This window comes from Nelumbo nucifera, chromosome 1, assembly GCF_055504915.1.
Source record: "Nelumbo nucifera cultivar China Antique chromosome 1, China Antique-T2T, whole genome shotgun sequence".
Lineage (NCBI taxonomy): Eukaryota > Viridiplantae > Streptophyta > Magnoliopsida > Proteales > Nelumbonaceae > Nelumbo > Nelumbo nucifera.
Window position 1 is genome coordinate 181141328 of NC_142649.1, and position 25583 is coordinate 181166910.

The following is a 25583-nucleotide window of genomic DNA, read 5'->3' on the forward strand; positions in this document are numbered from 1 at the left end:
TTTCTCATAAATTGGCATAATTGACCAACCAAACAAGAAAAAAAATCATTGAAAAGGGTTGCTTTCAATACACCCTGATTTTACTTTCCAACTTTTTCCTCAACTTTCTATTTTTCCCCATTGTATATATTGTCATTGCAAAATAATTATAAAAAATAGATAAAATGAAGAAAACAGTATAAATTAAAAAAACAAAGAAATACACAAAAAATATAGAAAATCACAAAAATCTTTATACCATATACTAAAAAAATGAGAATGATGCAATTGGTTTGGTCAAAGCACCCTGATTTTACTTTCCAAATTTACCCTCAACTTTCTATTTTTTTTCCCATTGTATATATTGTCATTGCAAAATAATTATGAAAAACATAAAATGAAGAAAATAATATAAATTACAAAAAACAAAGAAATACATAGAAAATTTACAAAAGAAAAATATAGAGAATCATAGAAATTTCTATATACCATACTAAAAAATGAGAATGTTGCAATAGGTTTGGTCAAAACACCTTGATTTTACATTCCAACTTTACCCTCAACTTTCTATTTTTCCCATTGTATATATGTCATTGCAAAATAATTATGAAAAACACATAAAATGAAGAAATAATATAAATTACAAAAAACAAAGAAGTACATAGAAAATTTACAAAAAAAATATAAAAAATAACATAAATTACAAATCTATACCATACTGAAAAATAAGAATGTTGCAATTGGTTTAGTCAAAAGACCCTAATTTTACTTTCCAACTTTACCCTCAACTTTCTATTTTTTCCCATTGTATATATTGTTATTGCAAAATAATTGTGAAAAAACACATAAAATAAATAAAACAATATAAATTACAAAAAAACAAAGAAACATAGAGAAAATTTACAAAAAATATAAAAAATCATAAAAATGAAGAAAAAACATAAATTACAAAAGAGCAAAGAAAAACCATAAATTACAAAAAAAAATGAACAAAATTGTAGAATATAATAAGAATTTATATCTGCTACCATATATAAAAATGAAAATGATTCAGTTAGTGTGGTCGAAAGACCCTGATTTTTCATACCAATTATACCCCTTAGCTTTTTGGTTATTCAAACATCGCCCAATTCTATATGAGGGTACATGATAGTTGTTAGCAAAAATTAAAGAAAAAAGGCATTGTCTTTTCTAAAAAGCCATTGGGTGGGTTAGGTACTTAGGTTTGGGTTGAGCTTCAACCAAACCCACCAAACCCATCAACCCGTTACCAACCCACCTAATGCCATCAACCCGTTAATGATCCATTTTGGGTTGAACCCAAACCCACCATAACCCAACCCAACCTGCCCAATCCATTAATTTTTCACATAAAACATAAATTCTAGAAAAATATAACTATAAAAACTACATAATATATAAATAAAGATAGAAAGTTTAGAAAATAAAATAAATTAAAGAAAAAAATAAAAATTACAAAATAATTATGAAAAAACACAAAAATGAAGAAAATAATATAAATTACAAAAAATAAAGAAATACATAGAAAATTTTCAAAAAAATTAGAAAATCATAAAAATTGATGAAAAATAACAAAAATTATAAAAAACAAAGAAAACCATAAATTATAGAAAAATGAATAGAAATTGCATAATAAAATAAAAGTTTATAGAAAAACATAACAAATGAAAAAACATAACAAAAATACAGAAATTTCATTCCATGGGCCTAGACATGTTAGTCAGGCCTAGATCTTATAAGGGCATTTGGCCATTAGGGTTGTACGTTAACATGTGTGTAGTTGTTAAGTAGAGCTTGGAACTCGTGTCCTCAGTCGTATGCAACACTGTGACACATTATGAATCATTTAGTTGTTTTATTCTTGGACAAATGTGTAGAGGTGATCAACGTGCCTAGAAGGTGTTTGCATACATGTTACTTTAGTGGTTGATTGATAGATTTTACTTCTAACTAATTTCTTTATCTCCTCTTAGTTAAAAAGTAAGAAGAAAATGTTTTTAGGCTTAAATGTGAGTTATTTAATAGTCACATACTCATATTAGATAATGGCTTTGCTTTTCAATGGTTACTTGATTGATAAATTTTGCTTTCAATTAATTTCTTTATCTCCATAAATTTTGTATTTCATTGTGATGAACTGTATTTATATATAATGTTGTTGAATGTAATTTTGTTATTGATTGGGTGCATTAATGTTTCAATCTGATGCATTTGAAATCAACGTTTTATAATTATAAAATTCAAATATTGGCATTTTGTGTGGATAGTCTTTTTTATGTATTATATAATTGTTTTAGGACTTGAATGATATTTGAACTTTCATCTATTCCCCAAATATAAAAGTATAGTCAAACATCATCATCAATATCAAATGCACGGGCCTTTCCACTAGTATTAAAAAAAGATAATATGATTATGAGAGGAATGCACTTTACTCTTACCAAAAGAACATGCATTAGAATGTGTCTACCCAAAAGTAAGGAACAAATTCATGTGTGTGCTGGATTGAGGCAGTAAGCTACTGAAACACGGGACAAAAAGAGACGTTTTCCTGATTTCATGGTTTGGCTCTAAATTACCGCATCTTGGAGGGTGGAAGACTGGAAGTGTTTGTGTCGTTTTAGCTGAAAGGTGGGCCCATAAGGGTTACTAGCTATTCTGAAAACTCTTAATCTCGAGGATAACAGATTATTGGGAGAAATATACTGCAGAATTCTGAAATTACAGCCTCCCATAGTCTACTAATAGCCCCCCCTATAAAATTCTGATTCTGAGTGGGCTGAACAGTCATTCTCCCCACGTTATTTGCCGTGCAAAAATTCTTAACCCTTTGGTTTATGCTGTGATTTCACAATTCCACTCCCTCCGGTTTATATTTCTGATCTGTTTTTCCTTATTCCCGATATCCTGCATCACCCATGTAAGATATATTTTAATGTTTTATATCCTCTATTTGTAAGTCCTAGGATTCTTATTTACGTTAGATAATACATCTTACTTTTACTTGTCATAGCAACGTAATCCTAATTCTAGGTTTTCACAATGCATCTCTAAGGTACATATTTTTGCAGAATAGTTTATTGGAATCCAGTGAAGATTTATTTGGAGTGCAAAGTGATTGGGTGAGAGACTTCTAGCAAGGTGACTATTGTTTAGAGATTACTGAAGGACTCTGCTGTACAACTTCAATTTGATGACAGTCTTAGAAAAGGTCACAAAACCCCTACAGCTGCTGGAATTGGGGGTTTGTTCTGCAAGTCCAGTGGCGACTTATTATGGGTTTACATTGGACCCACCTCAGCAGAATATGCACTAGAAGCTGAAATCGGAGCACTTATAGAAGGTCTAAGGATTGCTAAGGCTCTTTAGATCAGCTCCCTTGTAGTGAAAGGTGACTCCAGAATGCTAGTGGGCAAAAGCTCAGGAATCAGGCCCTTGGAAACTCTCCCACTTCTTACATGAAATCCATGAAATTTGTTCTATAACGTTGTGTAGATTCAGATGGATTCCCAGAGAACTGAATCATGTGGCTGATGGGTTAGCTAAATCTGGTTTGTGAAGGGATTTTTTGCATAGTGCAAATACAATGCCTTCTTAATTGTTTGGGCTCTTGCTTTTTTTTTTTTTTTGTTTTGATTAAGGCCCTAGTACATCCTCTAATGTACACCCTCCTCTTTTGGATTATAAATAAAAAGATTTCAAGCAAGTGAAGAGTAGGCATATGACTGCTTCATTAATTAAGAAGATGGGCTTCAAATAACAAAATAAGGAATGCTGGGTTAGTGATTGTAGTTAAATGATGGTTCATTGAATTGTATCAGGATAGCAACCTGCTGTTCTCAGATCAGTCCTAAAAGGGGTGTAACAATTCCTATGTTTTCTAGGTGATGTGTGTTGCAGCACTTGTCATTGATTTCATTTTTTATTGAGTCTATGAACCTCTTAAATATCCATATTACGCAATTTTCTCATTACAATAAGATATTACTTGCATCCTGCAGTACAAGCCTGTGAATCTTCATTAGAACATTATAGAATGGTTTTAAATTAGAGGTTTAGTAATTCATTTATATTGTTTTTTCTGCTTAATCAGGTCGAAAAGACTCAGTATAAGGGATGCCTCCTTTTAGCATATCAGAGTTTTTGGGGTGGTATATGGTGACTTGAGCACATCTTCACTATATGCCTGTAGAAGTACATTTTCAGGGAGGTTGCACAGCTATCAAAATGAGGAAGCAGTATTTGGAGTACTTTCCTTCATTTTTTGGATTTACACTGCTCCCGTTGTTGAAGCATGTCATCATTGTATTGAGTGCAGATGATAATTGTGAAGGTTAGAAGTGATACAATTTTATTTTTATTGATACTACGGCTCTTCTGTCCTCCATTTAATGGATATCTTCTGATATTTTTGAAATTGCATACAGGTGGTGTAACATTTGCTTTGTACGCACTTCTTTGTAGACATTCAAAGTTGAATCAACAAGCATTTCATGAGGAGCTCTCAACAGATTATAATCACGGTCACTTGAATTGAAACCTAGCTGCATCTTGATTGAGAAAATTTCTCGAGAAGCATAAAAGGATTAGAAGTGCTTTACTTGTTATAGTTGTACTTGGCGCTTGCATGATGATAGGTGATGGTGCATAAACACCTGCAATTTCTGGTAAGAAAATTTTATTTTCCCATTTTCATTCTTTTCACATTTTTCTATAAAAGTTTAAAATGGAGTGTCTATAGTAAGTTTTTTTTTTTGTTGTTTATTTCCATCTGTCATGCATGATGCTTGTACTGAACTAAATATTTGTAACTTGTAGTTATATCATCTATAGCAGGGTTTCAAATTCGAGACAAAAACTTACCTAATGGTGAGTTATACTACCATTTTTTTTCCTTTGGCTTAGTTCACAGAATTTTGTTGGAATTTGATAGCTAGTAATGCCTTGAAATATGTAACTATGCACTATTGTGTAGCCATCTTATCTTATTTTGTGTTTGCATCAAAGAATATTTTATTGAAGATAACAGGAAAAAACAAAATTTTGTCTAGATACACCTAAACAAACTACAAACTGAGACCCTTACAAGTACCCAACACTTGAATTGTACAGGTGAAGAAAATGGATCAAAGGAGTAGTGAGCTAGTTTCATTGGACACCTAACTGAGCTAGTAAATAATCATTGAAGTGTTGAAACAGGAGATGAGGCCACAGAAGGGTGTGGGATAGAATCAGAAAGAAGCAAGTTTGGTGTTCTGGTCTTTTACATTCTTATGGGGGTGGGGGTTCGGTCTTGTGTGGCAGGTTAGGTGTTCTGGCTCTTCTAGAGGAGTGGGCAGCCACCATGAACCTCTCCAGCATCACCTAACTTGTAAGTCATTATAATTATTAGATATGCTTTTGTAGGAGACTGATGCTTTGAAATATGTTAATCATCTTCTCTGGGGTTGAACTGATGCATCTTCATCCCTTCTGTGGAGCAATGCATGTGACAAAAGTAATAGGGGCATCATGAATGCTTAACCTTGCCATGTTATGTTATGGGCCCGGGCGTAGGATCTTGTCACGGGTTGGTCCACGGGGAGAACCTCTAGTTTCCCCTTGCCCCTCCCTTTGCGTGCTGACCCAATCGTGGCGACCTAAGGGGTGATTTGTCCAAGAGATCACCCTAACTCTCCTTTACTCTTCTCTTTGACTGAAATTTTGGATGCCTTTATTCAATAATAGTGGCTCCTTAAATAGGAGATTACAAGAGTCCTGCTCTTAGGGAGACTCCTTGCTGAATAGGGAGACCTCCAACTCTATCTTGATAAGATAAGACTGATAAGATAAGATAAGTCTCTCTTAATCATAATCTAATAAGATAAGATAATCTCTCTTAATCCTAATCTAATAAGATAAGTCTCTCTTAATCCTAATCTAATAAGATAAGATAATCTAATCTACTAACTTAATAAGATAAGAATAACAAGATAGTCTAATATAATCTGCTGAATGGATAAGACTATTGCTGCCGAATTGGATAGGATGAGAACACTGGATAATTGCTGCTGCTGCTCCCAATACGCGTCCACATCATGTTATCACTCATGGTAAGATCATGAGGAAAACCATGTTATATGTAGCACTTCTGAGTAAATAAGAGGAAGGAAAAGCAAGAGTTTTCTGGAATCAGATGATGCAACAACAAAGAGTGATGGAGAGATTTTCTTTAGGATTAATTTCATTGGGTAAAAATCACAAAGAAGTTAAAGATGCTCAATATAATTGCTATTTAGGGTTTTGGAACCTTACCCTCCTCACAAACCAAGATGATACAAGTGTGCTTTCTGCCAAGTGAGCACTACCAAACTAAAATTCAACCATTGCTCCTTGGGCGGGTCCATCAGGTGTTGTCGAGTGTTTGGGGATGGCCATGGGGTGATTACACTATCTAATTTGTCCTGTGACCTTGTGTGATTTTGCAAGGGTAAATATTCTGTTCTTGTTGCAAGGCCTTTATCAGTTGCCACTAGTATTGAGAGACTTATTATTGATGACTCTGACATTTTAATTGATTGGATGGTAAATTGCTCTAAGGCCCTTGGTGGCTTTGCTACCAGATAAGAGAGTTGTCTTTAGCAGTCTGGTTGAAACACTTGTTCAGATGGGTTCCAAACTTTCAATGTCAGTCAATTTTTGTGAACCTACAAGTGGTGTGATGAGGGTGAGCTATTTTTGCATCTTGTGGTGCCTCAGCTACAATTTTCTTGAACTTAGATAGATGCCTTCTAAAACTCTCTCCTTTTACTTGTGAAGAATTGCTGCTACGTATGCTTTGGTAAGGAATGATATTCCATTATTTTGCTAATGAATATAAAAAATTAAAGCAAATAGGTGTTTCAGGATGTTATGAAGAGAAAGGGAACCGGGGAGGAAGAAGAGGTATCATGTAATATTTTGATGTGGCAACTTCAATTCTCTAGAGTAGAAGGAATCAATGTTGTCAGACTCAGACCAGACTGAACCTGTTTGGTGACTGAGTTGTGGATTGCCAACTCATTCAAATAAAAAATGTGAAAAAAAAAATTAAAAAAATGGAAAACAGTTCTAGATTATTAGTAGGTATAAAACATATTTATATATGTAAATGTGTAAGTTTTATGGACAAAAGGGAGGCAAACTTGGTTGATGCTCTAGCCAAACAAAGGGTTTTATAAAGAAAACTTGTATAGGTGAACCATATGTTGGTGAGATTAATAATTATCCAAAAAAAATGTTGGTGAGATTGATAGATGATGCAATTCAAAATTGTTTGGAGTGCTTGGAACTTCCTCTTGTAAATAAGTTTTATTTCAATTAATAAAGCAACCGGTTACCGATAAAAAAGGGAGTAAGCTTGAAAACTGTTTTGGTTGCTGGTTCCTAGTTGTGGTGATCCAGCTATCCAGTCTGGTCTGAGTCTGGAAGGAATGCCGTTTTCTGTTATTATGGCTATGGAGAGGGAAGGGATCTTGTAAATAGCTTCTAATTTTAAATGCTCATATAATCCTTATTTTTCCTATTATCCTTTTTCTTGTTCACATGCATGAAAGTTACTTTCACTCTCATAGGGATACAGGTATTAGTTGTCACATCAAGTATTATATTGGTTGGGCTCTTTGCTTTGCAGCACCATGGTACCAAGAAGGTGGCCTTTATGTTTGCACCTGTTGTGATACTATGGGTAGTATCCATTGCAATGGTTGGCATCTACAATATCATTAAGTGGAACCCAAAAGTCTACTGTGCTCTTTCCCTATACTATATTTACAAATTCTTCAGAGAATCAGGAAGCAGCTGGGGTTCTATTGATGTGTTATTCTTTAATAATCTGATTAGTGAACTTGTTTAAGCTTTCTTCTCATCCACAGAAAATAAATTTATGTTTGCAGACCTTGATCACTTCACAAGTACATCCGTAAGGGTATGTGAAACTGACTTATACCATATAGGACAATTGATGCATTGACCAAATCTGCACTTTGTTGAGTAGGAATGTCAATGGGTACGAAGTTACCTAACTATCCCATCACCCATGTATCAATTACAATATCCTAAATTAATATGGACCACCTTAAATTTTGGGCCCAATCAAGAATTATATCACTTTCAAGTTCCATCCATAAAGGATGATTACTATAAAGGTCCACTAGCAGCTATCTGAATAAAGCCTTCTTGCCCCATGAACATGAAGACAACCATTCACCCAAATAGCAGAAAGGCAATGCATTGACAATATACAATTTAAGTCAACCATTATGAACTAAATCAAAGTGCTTGGATGTGTAGTTAATATATTGAATAGGAGGTAAATGGATATGTGACAGAACAGAGTGGAATAGTGGAACAGGATTCAAGTAGCTGACCCAATATAGTTGGAAATGGCACAAGGTTTTGTTGAGTTGAGAGAGCAGGTAAATGGATGCTGCTAGAGCACTTAACTATTTTTCTGTGGAATCTGTATGGCATGATTGAAAGCTTCTTTGTTCTATCACATGGTGGTTGTGCTAGTGATTCTTGTTATTTCTTTTGTTATGAGAGGTATTGACTCATCAAATCAAACCTAAGGAATTTTTGCCATGATCAGGTTGCATTTGCTGGAATTATTTATCCCTGTCTTGTACTTCAATATATGGGGCAGGCAGCATTTCCTTCAAAGAATTTCTCTTTCATATCTATAAGCTTTTATGCATTCTAGCATAGATCCTGCATATTTAGGTGGGAAAGGAGGTTTAGGCACTATGATTTGATGAGCTCTATGCTTTGATCAGTGCTGACAGGGGAATCTTGGGGATCAAAATTTGGCATGACAACTTTTCTGATTATCAAAAATGTTGCATTTAATTATAGTCAGAAAAATTACATAATAGCATGTAAAATTATTGGATAGTTTAAATAGACTGCTATAAATGGTGTAAAGGATCCCTGGATAAACGCACTGGCAGTTCTCATGATAAACAGGCATGCCCTTCTTCTGTGTCTTTTACATAGTGATGCCGTTACTCTGTATTAAAAACAAACTTATTTTTCTTTTACTTGTTATTGTGTAGAAGTTGTGTTTTGGCTAGTGTCTGTGGTGGAAAATCTGGCCATAGTTGTTTCCAGTCAGGCTGTCATCTCTGCAACATTCTTGATTGTCAAACAATTCCATGCATTGGGTTGTTTCCCATGTGTCAAGGTTGTACACAGGTCAATATGGATATATGTTTAGGTCTATATCCAGGAGATAAAACTGGTTCCTTATGACTCTCTGTCTGCCAATCACAATAGGTTTCCATTAAACAACCATTATAGGAAATTTCTATGGTAATTCAACTTTGGTTAGAATAATTGTTAAGTTTTTGAAATTCTTGTTGCCTTGGTCATATATTTGCTGCATGGGCATATGTATTTGACTACTTGCTATTTCTACCCACCCGTTGATCCTTATATTGTGGGGTTGACCAAGTTCTACTGGAGTCCAACTTGGTACCTAAGTAGTGGGATAAAACAATTTATGCTCAAATCTGGCTTGTACTAACTGCAAGGGCCATTTCATTAAGAACCTTCCTTCATTCTTATTGAGTCCCTAGTTCAGGCCAATGATTCCACATAATTGCAGACATAGCTCGGGCCCATGACATGTTGGGTCTGAAGAGCTAAGAGATGCATTTCTTAATTTTAGACTTCAGCAGGAATGCAGGTTTGAGCATGTTGGGCCCATGACATGCTGTTTCCTTTGTATTCAGAGCTAAGAGTTGTATTTCTTAATTTCAGGCATTATATGCATGATTGTTATGTTTGTGATTCATTGTTGGTGGCACTATTAATCATCGTTGTATGGCAGAAAAAAAACGCCATATTTGCCTTTGATCAAGGTTGTTTGTCTTTCATCTTCCTTTCTACAGATCCCTCCCTCAGGGGGGGATGGATGCCTCTTGTTCTGTCCACAATCTTCTTGATTTTTATGTTTGTTTGGAACTTGGGAACCAAGCGGAAGTATATCTTTGACCTACAAAACAAGGTTTCAATGAAATGGATCCTCACACTTGGTCCCAGCCTGGGGATCACAAGGGTCCCGGGAATTGGTCTGATCTACAGAGTTGGTTACTGGAGTTCAGTCATTTTCTCTCATTTCGTGATCAATCTCCCAGCTTTTTACCAGGTGCTTGTCTTTGTGTGTACATATGTTCCTGTGCCCTATATTTCTGTTGATGAACGGTGCCTCATTGGCCAGATTGGACCAAAAGGCTATAGGCTGTACCGTTTTATTGTTTGATATGGATACAAAGATGTTTTGAAGAATGAAGAGAACTTTGAAAGCACTTGTGATGAGCATAGTTAAATTCGTCCAATTTGAAGCTGAGAGTCTTGCATTCTCAGAAGGCTCTGTCAATGGCCAGATGGCAGTGGTGCGGGATTTTGGGAGGTTTGGGACAATGCTGATGATGTGGGAATGTTCTGATACCAGTGAAAGTAATGAATATGACTAGCATGAGAATCAGCATGTCACCAAAGTTGCAGAACATGCAGTCTCTGTATGAGCAGGAATGCCCTTGGCTGAGTTGTAGGTATTGTGTCTAGCTTGACATACCCAATGCCAAGTAAATAGATCCACAGGTTAAGGTCCTCAAGGAAGAACTTTTGGAGCTCGTCCTTTCTAAAGAAGTTCGTTGTTGATGTGGCACATTCCTTCCTCCGGAAGAACTGTCGGAGGACTGCAATGGCCCTAAATACCCCTTGTATCACTCTAATTGAGGTAAGCATGATTCATGTAGATGCAAAGTCCAACTCTGGTGGTCCAGAATAAAGGACTTAAATAAAACCCAACATCAGGATTTACTACAAAAACATTTTTCTTTCTCTGGAACATTTGGAAAAGGAGCAGCAAAATATTTAACAAGTCTACACCCATGGAGCTAATACTTATACTGTTCAGTTTTATCACAGGTCATTTGTCCAATGCCTCATTGTAGCAAAACCTCTGGGTTCAAATACATGGCTCATGAAATTCTTGATTTGTATCCACCTGCTTTTACATCACTTTAGCCTCTTGTACTTCAATGTTTTGATAAATAATCCCTTCTATAACCAATCCATCAAATGAATTAATGGTATATCTTATGTTAGACATTTCTTTTCTTAGTACAAACAAAAAATTTGGAAAAGGAGGGGGCTACACGAATCTGGGAACTAGTCCAATCTCAAACTCCCTAAAAGCAAATATACTTGAAAAAATCGTTCCATATTCATATTGTGCTTCTCCAGTTTAGCCCATCAGCAGCCTGATTCAACATTGCTCTCATACAATGCTACGACAACCTCTTATTAGGCTATTATGTTCCATGGGAGAGCAATAATACTCTGAAAACTTTCAGGGCCTGTTTGGTTTGTAATTGGAATTGGAGTGGTTTATTCCTATTGTTTCAGACAGGATTTGGAATGGGAATTGGAATCAGCTAGAATGGGATTTCATTCCCAAGGAAAAAGGGAATGACCATCTATACTACTATTAATAGTGCAAATGATAGTGTGAAACTTTTGTTTGATTAAAATACCCCAATTTTTTTAATTTGATCCCTCTCTAGACAAAAATGTAATTTGAACATCAACTTTTCTCTTCATTCAAATCCTTCTCATTAAGTCCTATATTTAAGGTATTAATTCCCATTAACATTCATTTAAACCTACTCTTGATTAAAATACCCTTATTTTTGAATTAGTCCTTCTCTAATTGTGAGGATACAAAATATAATTTGAGGAATTAAGTCAAGTCTTATATTTAAGTCCCTCTCTAATTGTGAGGACACATTTCTCCTCATTCAATTTCTCTTATTAAGTCTTATATTTAAGGAATTAACTCTCATTCTTTGATTGAATCATATATTAATTAACCATATTAAAGGAAAGTAAATTGCTGAAATCTCCCTTGAAACCTCCTCTTAAATTTGATAATGGAAATCACCTCCCATGTACTTCATAACACAATTGCAAGTAGACTCCCCTGTTAGAATCTTCTAATAAGAGGCACAAAAATGTCCAAAATACCCATGCAGTTGCTTTTGACCAAAATGTTTATTTTCCTAATTTTCTCTTCATATTAATCTACCCAAGCCCTTCCAATATCTTTTTTGAAATTGATTTACTTTTCACATTTAATCATCATATCAATTTCCCCAAGGTAAAGTTGTTTGAAGAAATCAGCTTCAATAGTAATTGTTTAGGGGAGGTGATTGCAATTACCAAAATTCAGAGAAGGTTTTAGTGACGGTCAAAAGCTTCAAGGGAGGTTATAGCAATTTATCATAAAGAAAAATAAGGACCCACTTGGTTTACGAGAATAGGGGTCTGGAATCAGAATCAGAATGGGCCATTCCAATTCCAACTGCTTGGTTGGACAGAATCCGAATCCCATTTCCATTCTTGGTGGAATGGCATTCCCCCATTTGAGGGAATGACCACTCCTTCCTCTTCCCTCGGGAATGAAATCCTATTCCAGTTGATTCCAGTTTCTATATGAACCAAACACACTATAGGAATGGACCAGTCCAATTTCTGAGACGGATTACGATTCCGATTCCAATTCCGACTCTGAACCAACACAAAAGTGAACTTGTTTTCCTATTTGGTGACAAGTCAACAATTCAGCCTTTTGGATCAAATGTGTCAATGCTATATATCATAATTAAATAATAATAAAAATTTAAAAAAGGTGAAAACACACAAAAGTATAAAAAATATAAAAACTTCTATAGAAAACATTTGGGTACCTCTCTAATATCATATATTCAGCATATTGACAAAAATAAGTGTGACAAATAAGATTAATTTTTATTGGTATAAGCAATATACAAGATTTTGCCATTTTGGAAACATATTATTTTTTATTATTATTATCATAAAAAATTGCCATGTGCGCATGTTTACTGGTTCTACCCAACCAAACAGTTGGAATCAAAATGGGCTATTCGATTACAGACCCCTATTCCCAGAAACCAAATGGGTCCTCAATTACATTGTGAGCTTCAAGTCGATCCGACCAGCCCGACCCAACCTTGAGAGGCCAAACTCGAGTCTGCTAAGAAGCCTAAGATTTACTTCATATTGGGCTACGATTGATTTTAAGCCGGATTCAACCCGCCCGAGTTGTTCTTTATAATGTGGGCCCTACGTATTAGACTCGCGTTGCGTAATGCGTAACCCTGTTTGGCTGATTGCCACGTGTACTGTACCTTTTTCACTAGTTGCTTTAAGGGATGATACTGGGCCAATAACAATATGCCATGTCGTTCTAACTCTAGCATTTTTCCTAATTTTTCTCCTTTCTATTAAAAAAAAGTTTGCTAATAGATATCCAGAGTCCAGACCCGTTCCCGTAGTATTCGTGTACCGGTCTCAGATCCACTATAATCGGATGGGACCTTCCGTCAACCAATCTGACCCATATTAGAGAGACGTCGGGGCGATTGCAGTTAGCAAAAGCCACTGTCGCGAGCATGGCAGCATCTCTCTGCATCTTTCATTCTCTTGTTTTGCCTTTAAACGTGCTAAACTGCGAATCCATTGACATGGTGTGTAGAGGTTATGACCACTACGCAATTAGCGCAAGATAGCGCAATTACCAGCACGAGTTACTTCGATCGTCCTCAAACAGTTCGACACCGCCTGGATTGGGTTCGTACGCACTTCAGTCGCGCGCTTTCCTTCATAATTGAAAGAGGAGCAGTTATCGCCTATGACGTTAAAGCAGAAGGATGAAGTCGAGGATTAGGGTTGTGTTTTTGTGATAGAAAGTTCTCTAGGGTTTTGTGTCATCACCATAGTTTTCGGATGCTTAGAACTTGGTCTTATTATTTATGTGATGCAGAGGAATAGGGGCTTTTTGCGCGGGGTTCTAATACACATTGCCCCATGTTGAGTACTTGTTCCCAATGTCTCGCCAGGCGTCCTATTATTGTATCACCTTCCTTTCCTCGGGTCAGGGTTTTGAAGCGAATCGGTAGTTCTTGGCCACTCAACAACAGGAGCTTACGTCTCGTTGAATCTCATTCTAGGTCTTCAAACAAGGTAAGATTATATTTATTTTTGGTCCAAATTTGCTTTCGGGTTTTATATTCAGTCTATGAGAATTCAGTCAATGTTGTTGGACAGTTCTTTGCCCCTTCACTTTTGTTTAGTTTTCAGCAGACGACAGTGAGATTTTGGAGAAGATTAGTTTTTCTTTTGTAAAAATAAGGTTGTCTTTCGAGTAATTTTTATAAGATGTAGATGTAAATACTTTGTTGCTTTTTTTTCCCTCTAATTTTGATCTCTATTGTCTTGTAGAAATGGAAGGTTTCGTGCTTTAGGCATGAAGACTCTTCTTCAGATACATCCGAGTCTGAGCTTTCAGAAGACAACCTCCCAGGAGAGCTGGTCGAACCTGAACTGAATCGATCAGACGTTGTAAAAAAGGATTGTGTTTTAAGTCTAAAAGAGGTAGCTTTTCTTTATCTAATTTCTTTCTACATCGTTTTATTTTTGATATTTCATTGTCATGGAATATTTAATGGTATTGGGTTTGGGTAGCATAAACCGTACTTGTTGCTTATCACAACTGCATACTTCACTTGGTGTCACTTGTTGGGTGATCTTAAGTGTTTAAAATAGAGATAAACATAACAGTTAGAATTGAAAAAGCAGTTTACAGTTGGGAATAAGTTCATTCATCAGATCTTTAGAATTATTGGATTAGAATGGGCTTGTTTGAAGATATGGCCAGTCTACGGTGTCTATTACCACAAATCAGTGTGGGGCCAGCATCACCATTAACTATTTCTTCTTTCTTGTTTCTACCTTTAACTTTTAAGAGTTTCTTACTTTCTTATATGGATTAAACATCATTATTCATCCGGAAGTGAATCACTATGGGCTTTAATTTTTAGCATGTAGGCAAATTATAGATTTCACTTTTGGCATTTTTATGCTTCATGGAATTAGAATTAGGTGATTTGAGTCATGAAATAAGGCCAATTGGCTCAGGTGCAACCTTGCAGCACCCAAGTTGCTCACTTTTACTTGTTCTAAGCAAGGGTGAAATTATAGAATGAGCAAGGCTTCCTCTGAACCATGTGATTTTTATTAAAGCTTGAATTCTAATAGTACTATTTTGGTCTGTATGTACCCTTGTGTTTTACTAATTTGTAGCTAGTTGAGTAGTTGTGGAGGCTTTTATGAGATGAAGGATACTCTTCACCCTGCATTTTTCTGCAGGAAAATTCCAAGTGAGGCACTGCTTTCTTTTAGTGATGTGAATTCTTTCTTTTCTTGCCTTCAGCCCATATATCATTCTTGCTGGTTGCTGGAATAAGGCCTAGACTTGAGCAAGAACTGGTGAACTAAACAGGTCATGTAGACTCATTGTTGCCCAGAATGAGCAAAAGTTTGGACTTTGGTGGGGCCCACTTCAGCAAATCAAACATAGCTTATGTTTAGAAGGCCAACATTAGAAAAAGATTTGTTGGGAAGCTAATAATTTATGCAGTCATGTGGAGCATTTGGGAAGAATGGAACTAACAAAATATCTGAAAACAGGAAGACATCATTTTGAGGCCTTGGGTATCTGCATACTCTTTATCATTAGCTTTCGGGTGGTGGGTGTATATATTTAAAGAAATCGCTTTTATGATTTTAGAAGGAAATTGCTTGATATTCATCAATCCTTCCTTGGTTGTCTTTCCAGTTGGTGGTGATATCAAAGTACAGTTTGATGGCTGTTTTAAACCCAGTATTTTAAAAGCACAAGGTGCAAGGGTCAATTTGCGCCTGAGGTGCAAGGCGCAAGGCGAGGTGCATGCCTTTTTGAAGCAAGGTGCAAAAATACAAAAAAAATCTAAAAAATTAAAAATGCCAGAAAATTCAAAAGAAAGCCAAAAATCAAAAATAAAATAGTAAACATAATATTAATAAAAAATATAAACTTAAATTTTAAATAATGTTTTAAAAAACCTATTATCTAAAATTAAAATACATAAACATAAGATGTAAAGAATATTCAAATGAGAATTTAAAAATAAAATCAAACATATAAAACATTTTCAAGCATGTAAAACCTATAATTTTTCACTCAATTGCATTACTTCAAGTAGCTAATGTAATGTAAAACATATTACATTCCTGAATCTACGAGTCGCTTTTGTGCCATGCCCCTCGAGGCCCAAACAAGTCCACAATAGGTCTTAAATTCGAGAACCCTCAATTTGGTAATGTTGTTCATTCATTCATCCTAATAATTTGTCTTCTTGAAAAGCAATTAAAACTACAAAATCATTATTTTTTGTGTGGAAACTAAGAATTTAAGACCTAATGTGGACTTGCTTGGGTTGGCCTCGCGGGGCGTGGCATGGGGGTTTGGGGGTGGAGCCCTTGGCCCAGCCGCTATGTTCAATAAAAGCAAAAAAGCATCAAATTTTCAAAAGGCGCACGCGTAGGCGCACCAGGCATGCGCCTTTTGAAAGAGCTGCGCCTAGGACCTAGGCGAGGCGCATACCCTGAAATGCGTCCTTGCCTGTGCGTCTAGGTGCGCCTTTTAAATCACTGTTTAAACCTTGATCTTGTGAATCTTTTGACCTTTTAGTGTTGAATGAAAACATGAATTATTAATATAGAAGTGTTCCAAAGGATAAGGACTTTACGTTGTTCATTTTTGTGTCTATATCCTTGAAATATTAATACAGTACAAGATCCCCTATGGTTTTTGATTCTTAAATCAGGCCCGAAACCTTGTATTTCCTGTTCTCCCCTACCATTCTCTCAAATCCTGAAGAAAACACCATCTCTCTCTCTCTCTCTCTCTCCCCCCCCTCCTCCCTCCCCCCAAGCCCCTATCAGTGGACAAGATCTTCTCACCCTCTCTCATCCTTGACACATTCTTTTTTATTGGTGGCTTTTTAAAATTTTATTACTTGTGGTAAAATAATGGAATTATGGAACTAACTTATCATAATGAAATGGAATTATGGCAGGACTCATGTAGCTGAACCCCATATAGTTGGGACAAGGCTCAGATGTTGATGATGATAAAAGAAGAATGGAATTATATAGTAGGAAAGCATACCAAGCACCCTGCACCCCAAAAGGGAACTTAGGCCAACACCCAACATTTTCTACCTAACCATGAGTTTATTCACTTTACTAATCATACAATCAAGTTTCTAGATTGGTAACCGCCCAATAGGTGTAATTCAGGTTGGCTTGACTGAGTTAGGTTTGGGCTCAGGCCTTCAGGCCGGGTCCATTGAAATTTTGACAAAAGTCTAATCCAAGCTTGCCCAATTTGCACCGCTACTCAATACAATTAACATCCCTCTTTTAATAACACAAAAGAACTTCCCTAAAAGTAATAGAAGTAGGGGTGAGAATGGGTCAGTTCGGTTTGGTTCCAAGGCAGAACCTGGAACCTACTTACCTACCCTGTGGGGGTCAGCTCTAGATTTTTGGAACCAGAACCTACCTTGTCAAGATTGGTTCTAGGGTCAGTTCTGGTCCTGGTAATTCCAAGGTCACTTCCAAGGGCTACCCATGGAACCTGTTATTTCTTTACAAAAAAAATGGAACCTTTCTTTTAAAAAAATAAACATTCCATAATATTAAGAATCAAATTAGTTAGCTATATATGTTGTTGAGTTTAATATAATATCATATATTAAGTTATGTTTTTTCTAATGTTAAGAATTATAAATGTGACATAATTACATTATCACAAATTTTATCATTGATAATGTTACTATCAATACATATGATTGATTAGAAATCACAATCATAAAATGTTTAAACTTGATTTTCAATAATAATAATATAAATTTTAAAACTTAACATTTATTGATTAAATCTGTAGATTATCATAATATATTAATATTCAGTTCAAAAATTATCATTATAATTTAAGTTTTGTAAATATTGCTTTTTACATTACTTATTATGCACATTTAAATATTAAATTCACTTAAGTGGCTCAATGGCCAATCAAATGAGAGCATGGTCTATTGGTCTTTGTAACCATGAGTGCTTGGGGAAGTATTTTGGAATTTATTTTAAGGCAAGTTTGGTTCCACACTTTTTCCACCAAGGCCAATCAATGCCAATTCCACCAAGGTCAGTTCTTTGGGTTGGTTCAGGTAGGGTAAACCCCTAGACCTTGGAAGTTGGAACCAGCCTGGGTGGGGGTTGGTTCCAAGAATTTGGAACCAGACCCTACCTAGGAACAGATTGGGTAGGATCAGTTCGAGGCCGGTTTCATTTGGTTCCAGGTAGAACCTACTCATTTGCTCACCCCTAAATAGAAGACCTCATAACTGATTTACAAAAGCAATGCTGACTTACCATTCGTAAGTCATAAACAACTCTCTATTTTCTAAAACGCAACTACAAAATTGATGCATATATGAAAACTTACACTTCATGGTTTTAGAATTTGGAAGTCATAAACAACTAACTTGCTAAAACATGATACATATATATCCATAAAAAATGATGAAATATGCATATATGTAAGCCTACAGAACATGGTTTCCTAAACAAGACAAAAACTCCTATATAGTGGCCCTGTAGGCAGTGCAGAGTTCAACCAAAGTTATGGTGATGGCTTTCCAAAGGGTGCTTGTATCACCAAAGAGCCCCAATTTCTTCAAAGGTGACTTGGTGCAGGATCAAAATGTGGTAAAAAGCTGTTGGTGATCACTATCTAAATGAATAGGGATGTTATCAATTGTGACTGCTCAAATTAGATGGGCTCCTATAGAATTGAACTTAATAGCTGTGAGCTGCCAAAACTGTCGCCCTCTAAAGTAAGAGTCAGCCTACACGTGTATTGCCTAAATTGAGACAATTTAGAATCTCTTAACATTTTTCATTGTGGGAGTTTGTTTTCCCATAAATACTAATCTTTTCCTTAAGTAGGTTTGAATTATTTTGTGTATTTGTGTGTGGTACTTGGTTTCTTCAAGTTGTTTTGACTTTTGGTCCAAGCGTTAGAAACTTAAAGAGTTAAGTTTGTGCTAGGATGGTTAATAAATTAGTCTATCATGTTAAACTCCATTGTGGGATGGGACAGAATGAATGGTTTGTCTTTATCATATAAGTGAGAGACACATGGCATGTATATTGCATGGACTCTCCTGAATTGGCAAAGTGTCTTTAGTTTAATACAAGGTCATTCCTGAATTGAAATTTCTTGGCTTTCTTTATCAACTTAGGTTCTTCTTCCATAGGTATATGCTGCTAGAATCCACAATACATCAAACTTTCTAAGTTTCTAGTACTAAATACTTTTTCTTAGATGTGTCCCCAGATCCATATTTTTCAACTTGCCAAGTCAGACTCCTGGATGTAAACCGATCACAGACCAATTACAGGTCTTACACCCAAGAACCAAGTCTTCTCCAATTATAAATGTCATCTCTATAGTCATAATACTATCATATTCGACCAATAAAAAAATACCATCAAAATAGCATCTCATTTTTACAGCATGTAGTTCAGTCATGGTCCCTAGCTGAACCAATGTTCAACAGCTGCATTGTTATCAGTGGAAGGCTGGCTAATGTAAGCAACCAGCCAACTACAGTTTGTTGGAATAAGATTCTTATGAGCTATGAGTTGTGATGATGACCCAACTTCAAAACTTCAATTCATGTTTGCTTTGTATTTAGTGAGTGCACTTTATTTCTTGCTAAGAAATGGAAGATAAATGTTATGACAGATATAGTTGTTAGAGGACCTGGGAAACCTTGGATAAATGTTATGACAGATGTAGTAGGCTAGTAGCAATTAACCAACCGAGGGCTGGCTCGTTGGTGTGTTGGCTGGTTTGTTCCAACATTGGTGTGGAATCAAATCCCGCAACCAGCACTTTGGGGAAAAAGGGGTCAGGTGAAGTTGTTAATGGTGCATAGCACCGGATACCAAAAAAAAGGCAGTAGCAATTGACAACAACCACACTTTATCATGTTTCAGGCTGCAGATGCAATTTTTAAAGGACCTGGAAAACCTTGGATGGTACCATGGACGGCAAAAACCATACTTCAGGTTAGCATTATTGGTTTATATAACATGTTTCCTTTTTCCCCATTTTTTATAGTTATTCTCCAAAATTTGGAGAATCTATATTTGTCTTCTTGCATATCTAAATGTTGTATCAAATCAGTTTTTATTGCATTAAATGTTGAAAAATTCATATAAACTTACTAAGTCATATTTTCTTGTGAAAGTCCTCTATTGGAATTAATTATCAAAAAAAAAAAGTCTTATATTGGAATTCAAGGAAACTAACAATGAGGTACATGGGTATTTCATTGGAAAGCAATATTTCATTTTTCATGTCTACGAAAAAGTTCTGAAGTTTTTATTATTTAAAATCTTGTATTTTATCTGCCAAATGTTAACAATGGGTTCAGTTGGCTCAAATCCTTAATATTTCATTGGCATTAATGTCATTTTTTTCTTGTTGGGTGGAGTATCTATATGTATGTTTACAATTGCACAACTGTGTGGGGAAGCAAATAAATTCATTGTAGAGAATGCTGCTCATATGACACTTATCAGTGCCTATGTAACAATACTGTAGTATGATTTCTTGTATGAATTCACAGGAACTCTTCACATGTGATAAGAAACTCTGATAGTTAGTTGCACTTGTCTTTGTCAAAATACTCAAACATTCCTTCTCCCATTACATTTGGACTTTTGGTGATAATGTGCATCACTCAACAATTTGGGGCTCTAACCCTTAATCAAATTTTTTTAATGCATGCTAAGTTCATTTTAGATTGTATGCATAGATTTTGTAAGTTGAATAGTACACTTCCACAGCGGACATGATCCCTTAAAATGTTTCCATTGTTTTAAAATTAGTTTTTGATATGGGATAATAGAGTAGAAAAGGAAAAATAAAGACGAATCATTTGGTGCTGCAGGTTATGCTTCTCTGGATCGCTTCATTCTGGTTTGTTGGATCATGGATAATTCCATTCCTGGCCCATGCAGTGGGTTTTAATAAGGAATCTCTGACATACAGAGGCCAAGCTCTATACAGCCTATTAACGGATGTGGCCGAGGGTCTTGCTGGCATTGCAATCCTTCATAGCTGCATTGCTAGGTTCTACCCTCTTCCATCTGACTGGTTTAGTTTCAGCTTTAGTGGAAATTGGCAGTTTGACGTTACCTTGGGATGTCTTACGTTCCCTTTGGTTAACCGGCTATCTCAAATCAACCTTGATCTCTTCCCCCTTCTTCCCTCCACACCAGTTGCTGTATCAAGTGTTGAGCAGTCAATTATAGCTAGGGATCCTGTGGCAATGGCCTTATATGCAGTAGTAGTTTCAGTCTGTGCCCCTGTATGGGAAGAAATTATCTTTCGGGGATTCCTTCTTCCATCCTTGAGCAAATACATGCCTGTGTGGTGCTCAATCCTGCTTAGTTCAGTTGCATTTGCTTTAGCACATTTCAATGTACAAAGAATGGTACCACTCATATTCCTTGGGGTGGTTATGGGTGCTGTTTTTGCAAGATCAAGGAACTTGTTAGCATCAATGCTTTTGCATAGCCTCTGGAATGGATTTGTATTCTTAGACTTGTTGAAATAATAAATATCATATTGTACCTTGTATTTGTATATCAAAAATCAATTGATCCTCTTTTACCACAAGGTATTTGTAACCATGGTGGTATTAGGTTTGCCAATGGAATCCCGCCTACATCAGGGTCGGTGGTGCTTTGGGGTTTGGCTACCTGGCATTGGCGACAAAATGTTTAAGGTGAACCCACTCGCCTCCTCTTCGTTCCCCTTTGTTCTAAATTTGGGCATATACCCCAAAAATGAAATATTGCTTCTAGGTATTTGATTGAGGGTCTCACTTTGGTCATTTGGCTTTTAGACCAAGGAGCAGGTATTCAATCACAAGCACAAGAAACAAGCTCTCAATGTACCTACTGAATTCCACAGTAGGTGTAGTTCACTTAATTGCAAGGTAACTCGTGTTCTATTGGGTTAACTTCGTAGTTCTACTTCTAGGTGATTCCAACTTGCCAAGTCCGATTCATGTCCCTTTTTTCAAGATGCGGTTTAGAAAATTCCTTGAAATATTAATATTTCTGCTTTTCAAGCCAAGCAACTTAATTGGTTATGTTCAAAAAATACATGATGTTTGGAAAGTAGAAAATATATTTACGGGTTTGGGTTGGGAGTTGGGACCAGCCAAGTTGCACCCCTTTGGTCGGTTGTTGAACAGAAATATCAGCCTAATAAGTCTCTTTTGTGGGTTGTTCTCTTTGTAAAAGAAGGCCATTATCCATCCATCTGGGTCTTGGGAGGGGTAGACTTACACAGACCTAACGTTTGGCATGTTTTGCATGAAGTGGCCGCTTCAGATTCCAACTTGTGTTCTCACACACCTGTCAGCCCAAGATTTTACCATCTTCTGTGGGTAGTCCGTGTTTAGGAGGAAAATCCAAACGAGCTTGGCACATGGATGTTTTCAGATTCCAATTTGTATTCTCACACTTCGTCAGTCATCTCTCGTGGGTTGTGCCCCCATTCAAGTGGAAAATCCAGATAAACCTGATTGGATTGATGATATTAGTGGTATCAGATAATTTGTCATGTTACGTCTCAAAATTATAAATGTCCTGCATTATGTGGAAACTAGGGGTGGAATGAAGCAAAACTATAAAGCTATGTATGGTTTGAAGGAAAAAGTAGGGAAAGGAAAAGGAAAGTTGGGGAAACCTTTACAAATCTTTTATAGATTTTCCTATTTTTCCTTTCTTTTTCCTATTTCTTCCTTCAAACCACCAAACATAGCCTAAATGTCCAGCATTCTATGGAAACTAGGGGTGGAATGAAGCCAAGTCGAGTTGAGGCTAGGTTACTTGAGCAGTTGAGCTTGACTCAACTCAAAAACTTAAAAGCTCAAAACTCCATTCATGCTCGATGAGTTTCAAGTTTTCCACTGGAACTCGACTCTAGTTTATACTTGTGAGATATTCAAGCTCGGCTTGACTTGAGTTGATTGTAAATAAATTAATATTAAAGTTATTATAAATAAAATATATTATGAAATTTATTTATTATATAATAAATAAAAATATATTAAAGAATTAATATTTTATTATAAGTTCAATTAAGCTTGGAATCAACTTAAGTTGGGTATTGCTGTCTTGCTGAGCTTGAACTCGATTTGAACTTTGATTGTCTGAGTTGAGTTTGAGTATTTAGTAAATCAAGCTCAAATAGCTCGCATATAGTGGAAAGTGTAAACAAATAAATGTCACTCATTGGTTTATTATTTATTTATTTGTCATAAACGTGTTAGCTATTTTTTTAACACAATGCTTACGTGGAAGGAAATGAATCACTTCCCCTAAAATTAATTTTAAGTACGTGTACATACAAAAGGATCGGATAAGGGACCAATCGGCTTCAAGTCATTTTCCATTTCTGATTCTTGTCCCTATAGAGCTATAACCATGGCCATTGTCCATAACTCTTCGACCACTTCAAGGTCCGTTGTCTGCTTTTTTATTCTTTCGAACACTAACAACAATAATTTTTGTTGTTATTTATGGTAAACAATTACTACGATTTTGAACGAAAAAGACTTGTCCCCCTCCTAAACCTTGGTAGCTTTTAAAATCTTCAGAATTTTAAACCCACAACCACTCAAACCATCAGTGGATGTGAAAAAACCCGAAGATTTCCATTCCAAAAGAATCAATTGATATATAAAAGAGTGGTCTGATATTCAGATTGGGATTTGGGCATCATTTTGTCGCTTTTCATTTGTAAATTATTGAAGGGTTTTTTTTTTTAAGACTTGTTTTCCATTCCATATAACCAGAGGACATTGAAGGAAATGGTCACTCCATACTATCCATTAAATTAAACATATGCTCAATGCCTATTCTGGATGATTCTATGCTCTATACTCTCCCTTGTTTTGAATTTTTTTCCTGGAAGCTTCTACCTTCAAGCTTTTTGGTGAAATTGTTTTGTGATGTGGACATGTAGAGTCAAGAGTCATAATATTTTGATTAGGGTAGGAGTAATTATTATTTTTTTTTCTTGGAATTTTGGGTGCCTGTTAGGGTCATTACTTTTTAAGTTGTAAGGGTTAAAGCTCATCCATTTCCAAGGATTTTAGTGTTATTGGGCTGATTTTTCATTTGCTATCTAAGAAGGCCCTGATCAGGTTAATCTAGCATGTAAGGAATTTATGACCATTTAACTGAAAGAGTACTGGTTAAATGATAGGATTCGGGTTTTTAAAATTCCATTTCAGCCTGCATTATCTTGTGCTAGTTACTAGTAACCAAGATGGGTAAGTAGGTCTTTTTCACAAATTTGTTTTTCCATGTTTTGTCTTTATCTACCTATAGAAAAATGGCAAGTCATTATCTTGATCAAAATTTGCCTTTATCTACATCCGTCATGAAATTTTGGATTTTCTTTTGTGGAAATACATTTTTTTTTTCTAAATTGTGAGACTTTTCACTGCTTGTAAATTAGGGTGTAAAATAAAATTTATGATATAATACTGAAAACATTTGCAACCAAATAGATATTTCATGCTGTAAGCTGTAATGCCTGGTATTTTCATTGTTCTAAATCCTTTTCTATATAATTCCAATTCCATATTAATGCAGTTAAAGCTATCTGGCTTTCCCAATTATGTAACTAATGACTAGGGTTCAATGGTCCGGTTTTGGGTTGGACCCCATCCAAACCAAAATCAATTTGGATGGACCAATAAAATATATTGAATTGGACCGGCCTAGACTTAATGGTCCAAAGTATTCATTGGGTTGGATTGGACCTGGTCCATCTAGATTTATATTAGATTGGGTTGGATCGAATCAATATCTGGTCCATTGATAGAAGATAAGAATACAGGTGTCAATGGACCAGGTTTGGATTAACACCAATCTAAATTAAAACCAATTTGAACAGATTGGACGGTCCAAAATGATCCGGAGTATTCATTGGATTGGATTGGACCTAGTCTATCTGTAATTGGACCAAATCTGGTCCAATAGACACCCCTACTAATGACTAGTCTTATTTTTTTTAAGCCATTGATTAGTCTTTTCACACGATAAACAGAAGGGCGAAAATCATGGAGTCAAGGACAGTCCCATTTGTCACGTGCTAGTACATATGGTTTTATTTTTCAAAAAAGAAAAAAAACTACATCAGAAAAATAATAAGAATCTGATAATGTGGCAGTTGTTTTTCTTTTAAAAATAAAAACATACATATTAGATATTAGAGAGTACTCACGCTATGTTTGGTTTGAAGGAAAGAGTAGGGAAATGCAGGGAAACCTATACAAGATTTGTAAAGTTTTCCTTCCTTTCACTACTTTTTCTTTCAAACAAAAAATAGCCTTAGCGATCAGTTTAATAGTTCTATTTCTTTGCCATTCCATTTCATTCCTGTGTGCACATGTAAAATTTGGGCTGATTTTAAATTTTTAGCATTTATTGTATCACTTGTATTCATTAAGGGTGTTAATCGATCAGGTTGGAGTGTGGATTGGCTGGAGACAAAA

The 25583-nt window shown here is 35.7% G+C and overlaps 1 protein-coding gene and 1 pseudogene across 2 annotated transcripts; both read left to right on the forward strand.

Moving 5' to 3' along the window:
* The first annotated feature begins 3887 nt into the window (after positions 1–3887).
* Positions 3888–11117, forward strand: LOC148804215 (potassium transporter 7-like; annotated as a pseudogene). Its single transcript, XR_016083722.1, has 9 exons — positions 3888–3905; positions 4002–4010; positions 4094–4333; positions 4428–4667; positions 4819–4869; positions 7593–7945; positions 8609–8729; positions 9075–9327; positions 9778–11117. The product of XR_016083722.1 is annotated as a potassium transporter 7-like (transcript).
* Positions 11118–11258: 141 nt separating this feature from the next.
* Positions 11259–21658, forward strand: LOC104600418 (uncharacterized). The gene is made up of 5 exons (XM_088895488.1): positions 11259–13772; positions 13868–14067; positions 14326–14478; positions 19993–20064; positions 20952–21658. Exons 2-5 carry the CDS (start codon positions 13912–13914, stop codon positions 21618–21620), a joined length of 1050 nt encoding a protein of 349 aa, XP_088751614.1. The 5' UTR covers positions 11259–13772; positions 13868–13911; the 3' UTR covers positions 21621–21658.
* The last annotated feature ends 3925 nt before the right edge of the window (positions 21659–25583 follow it).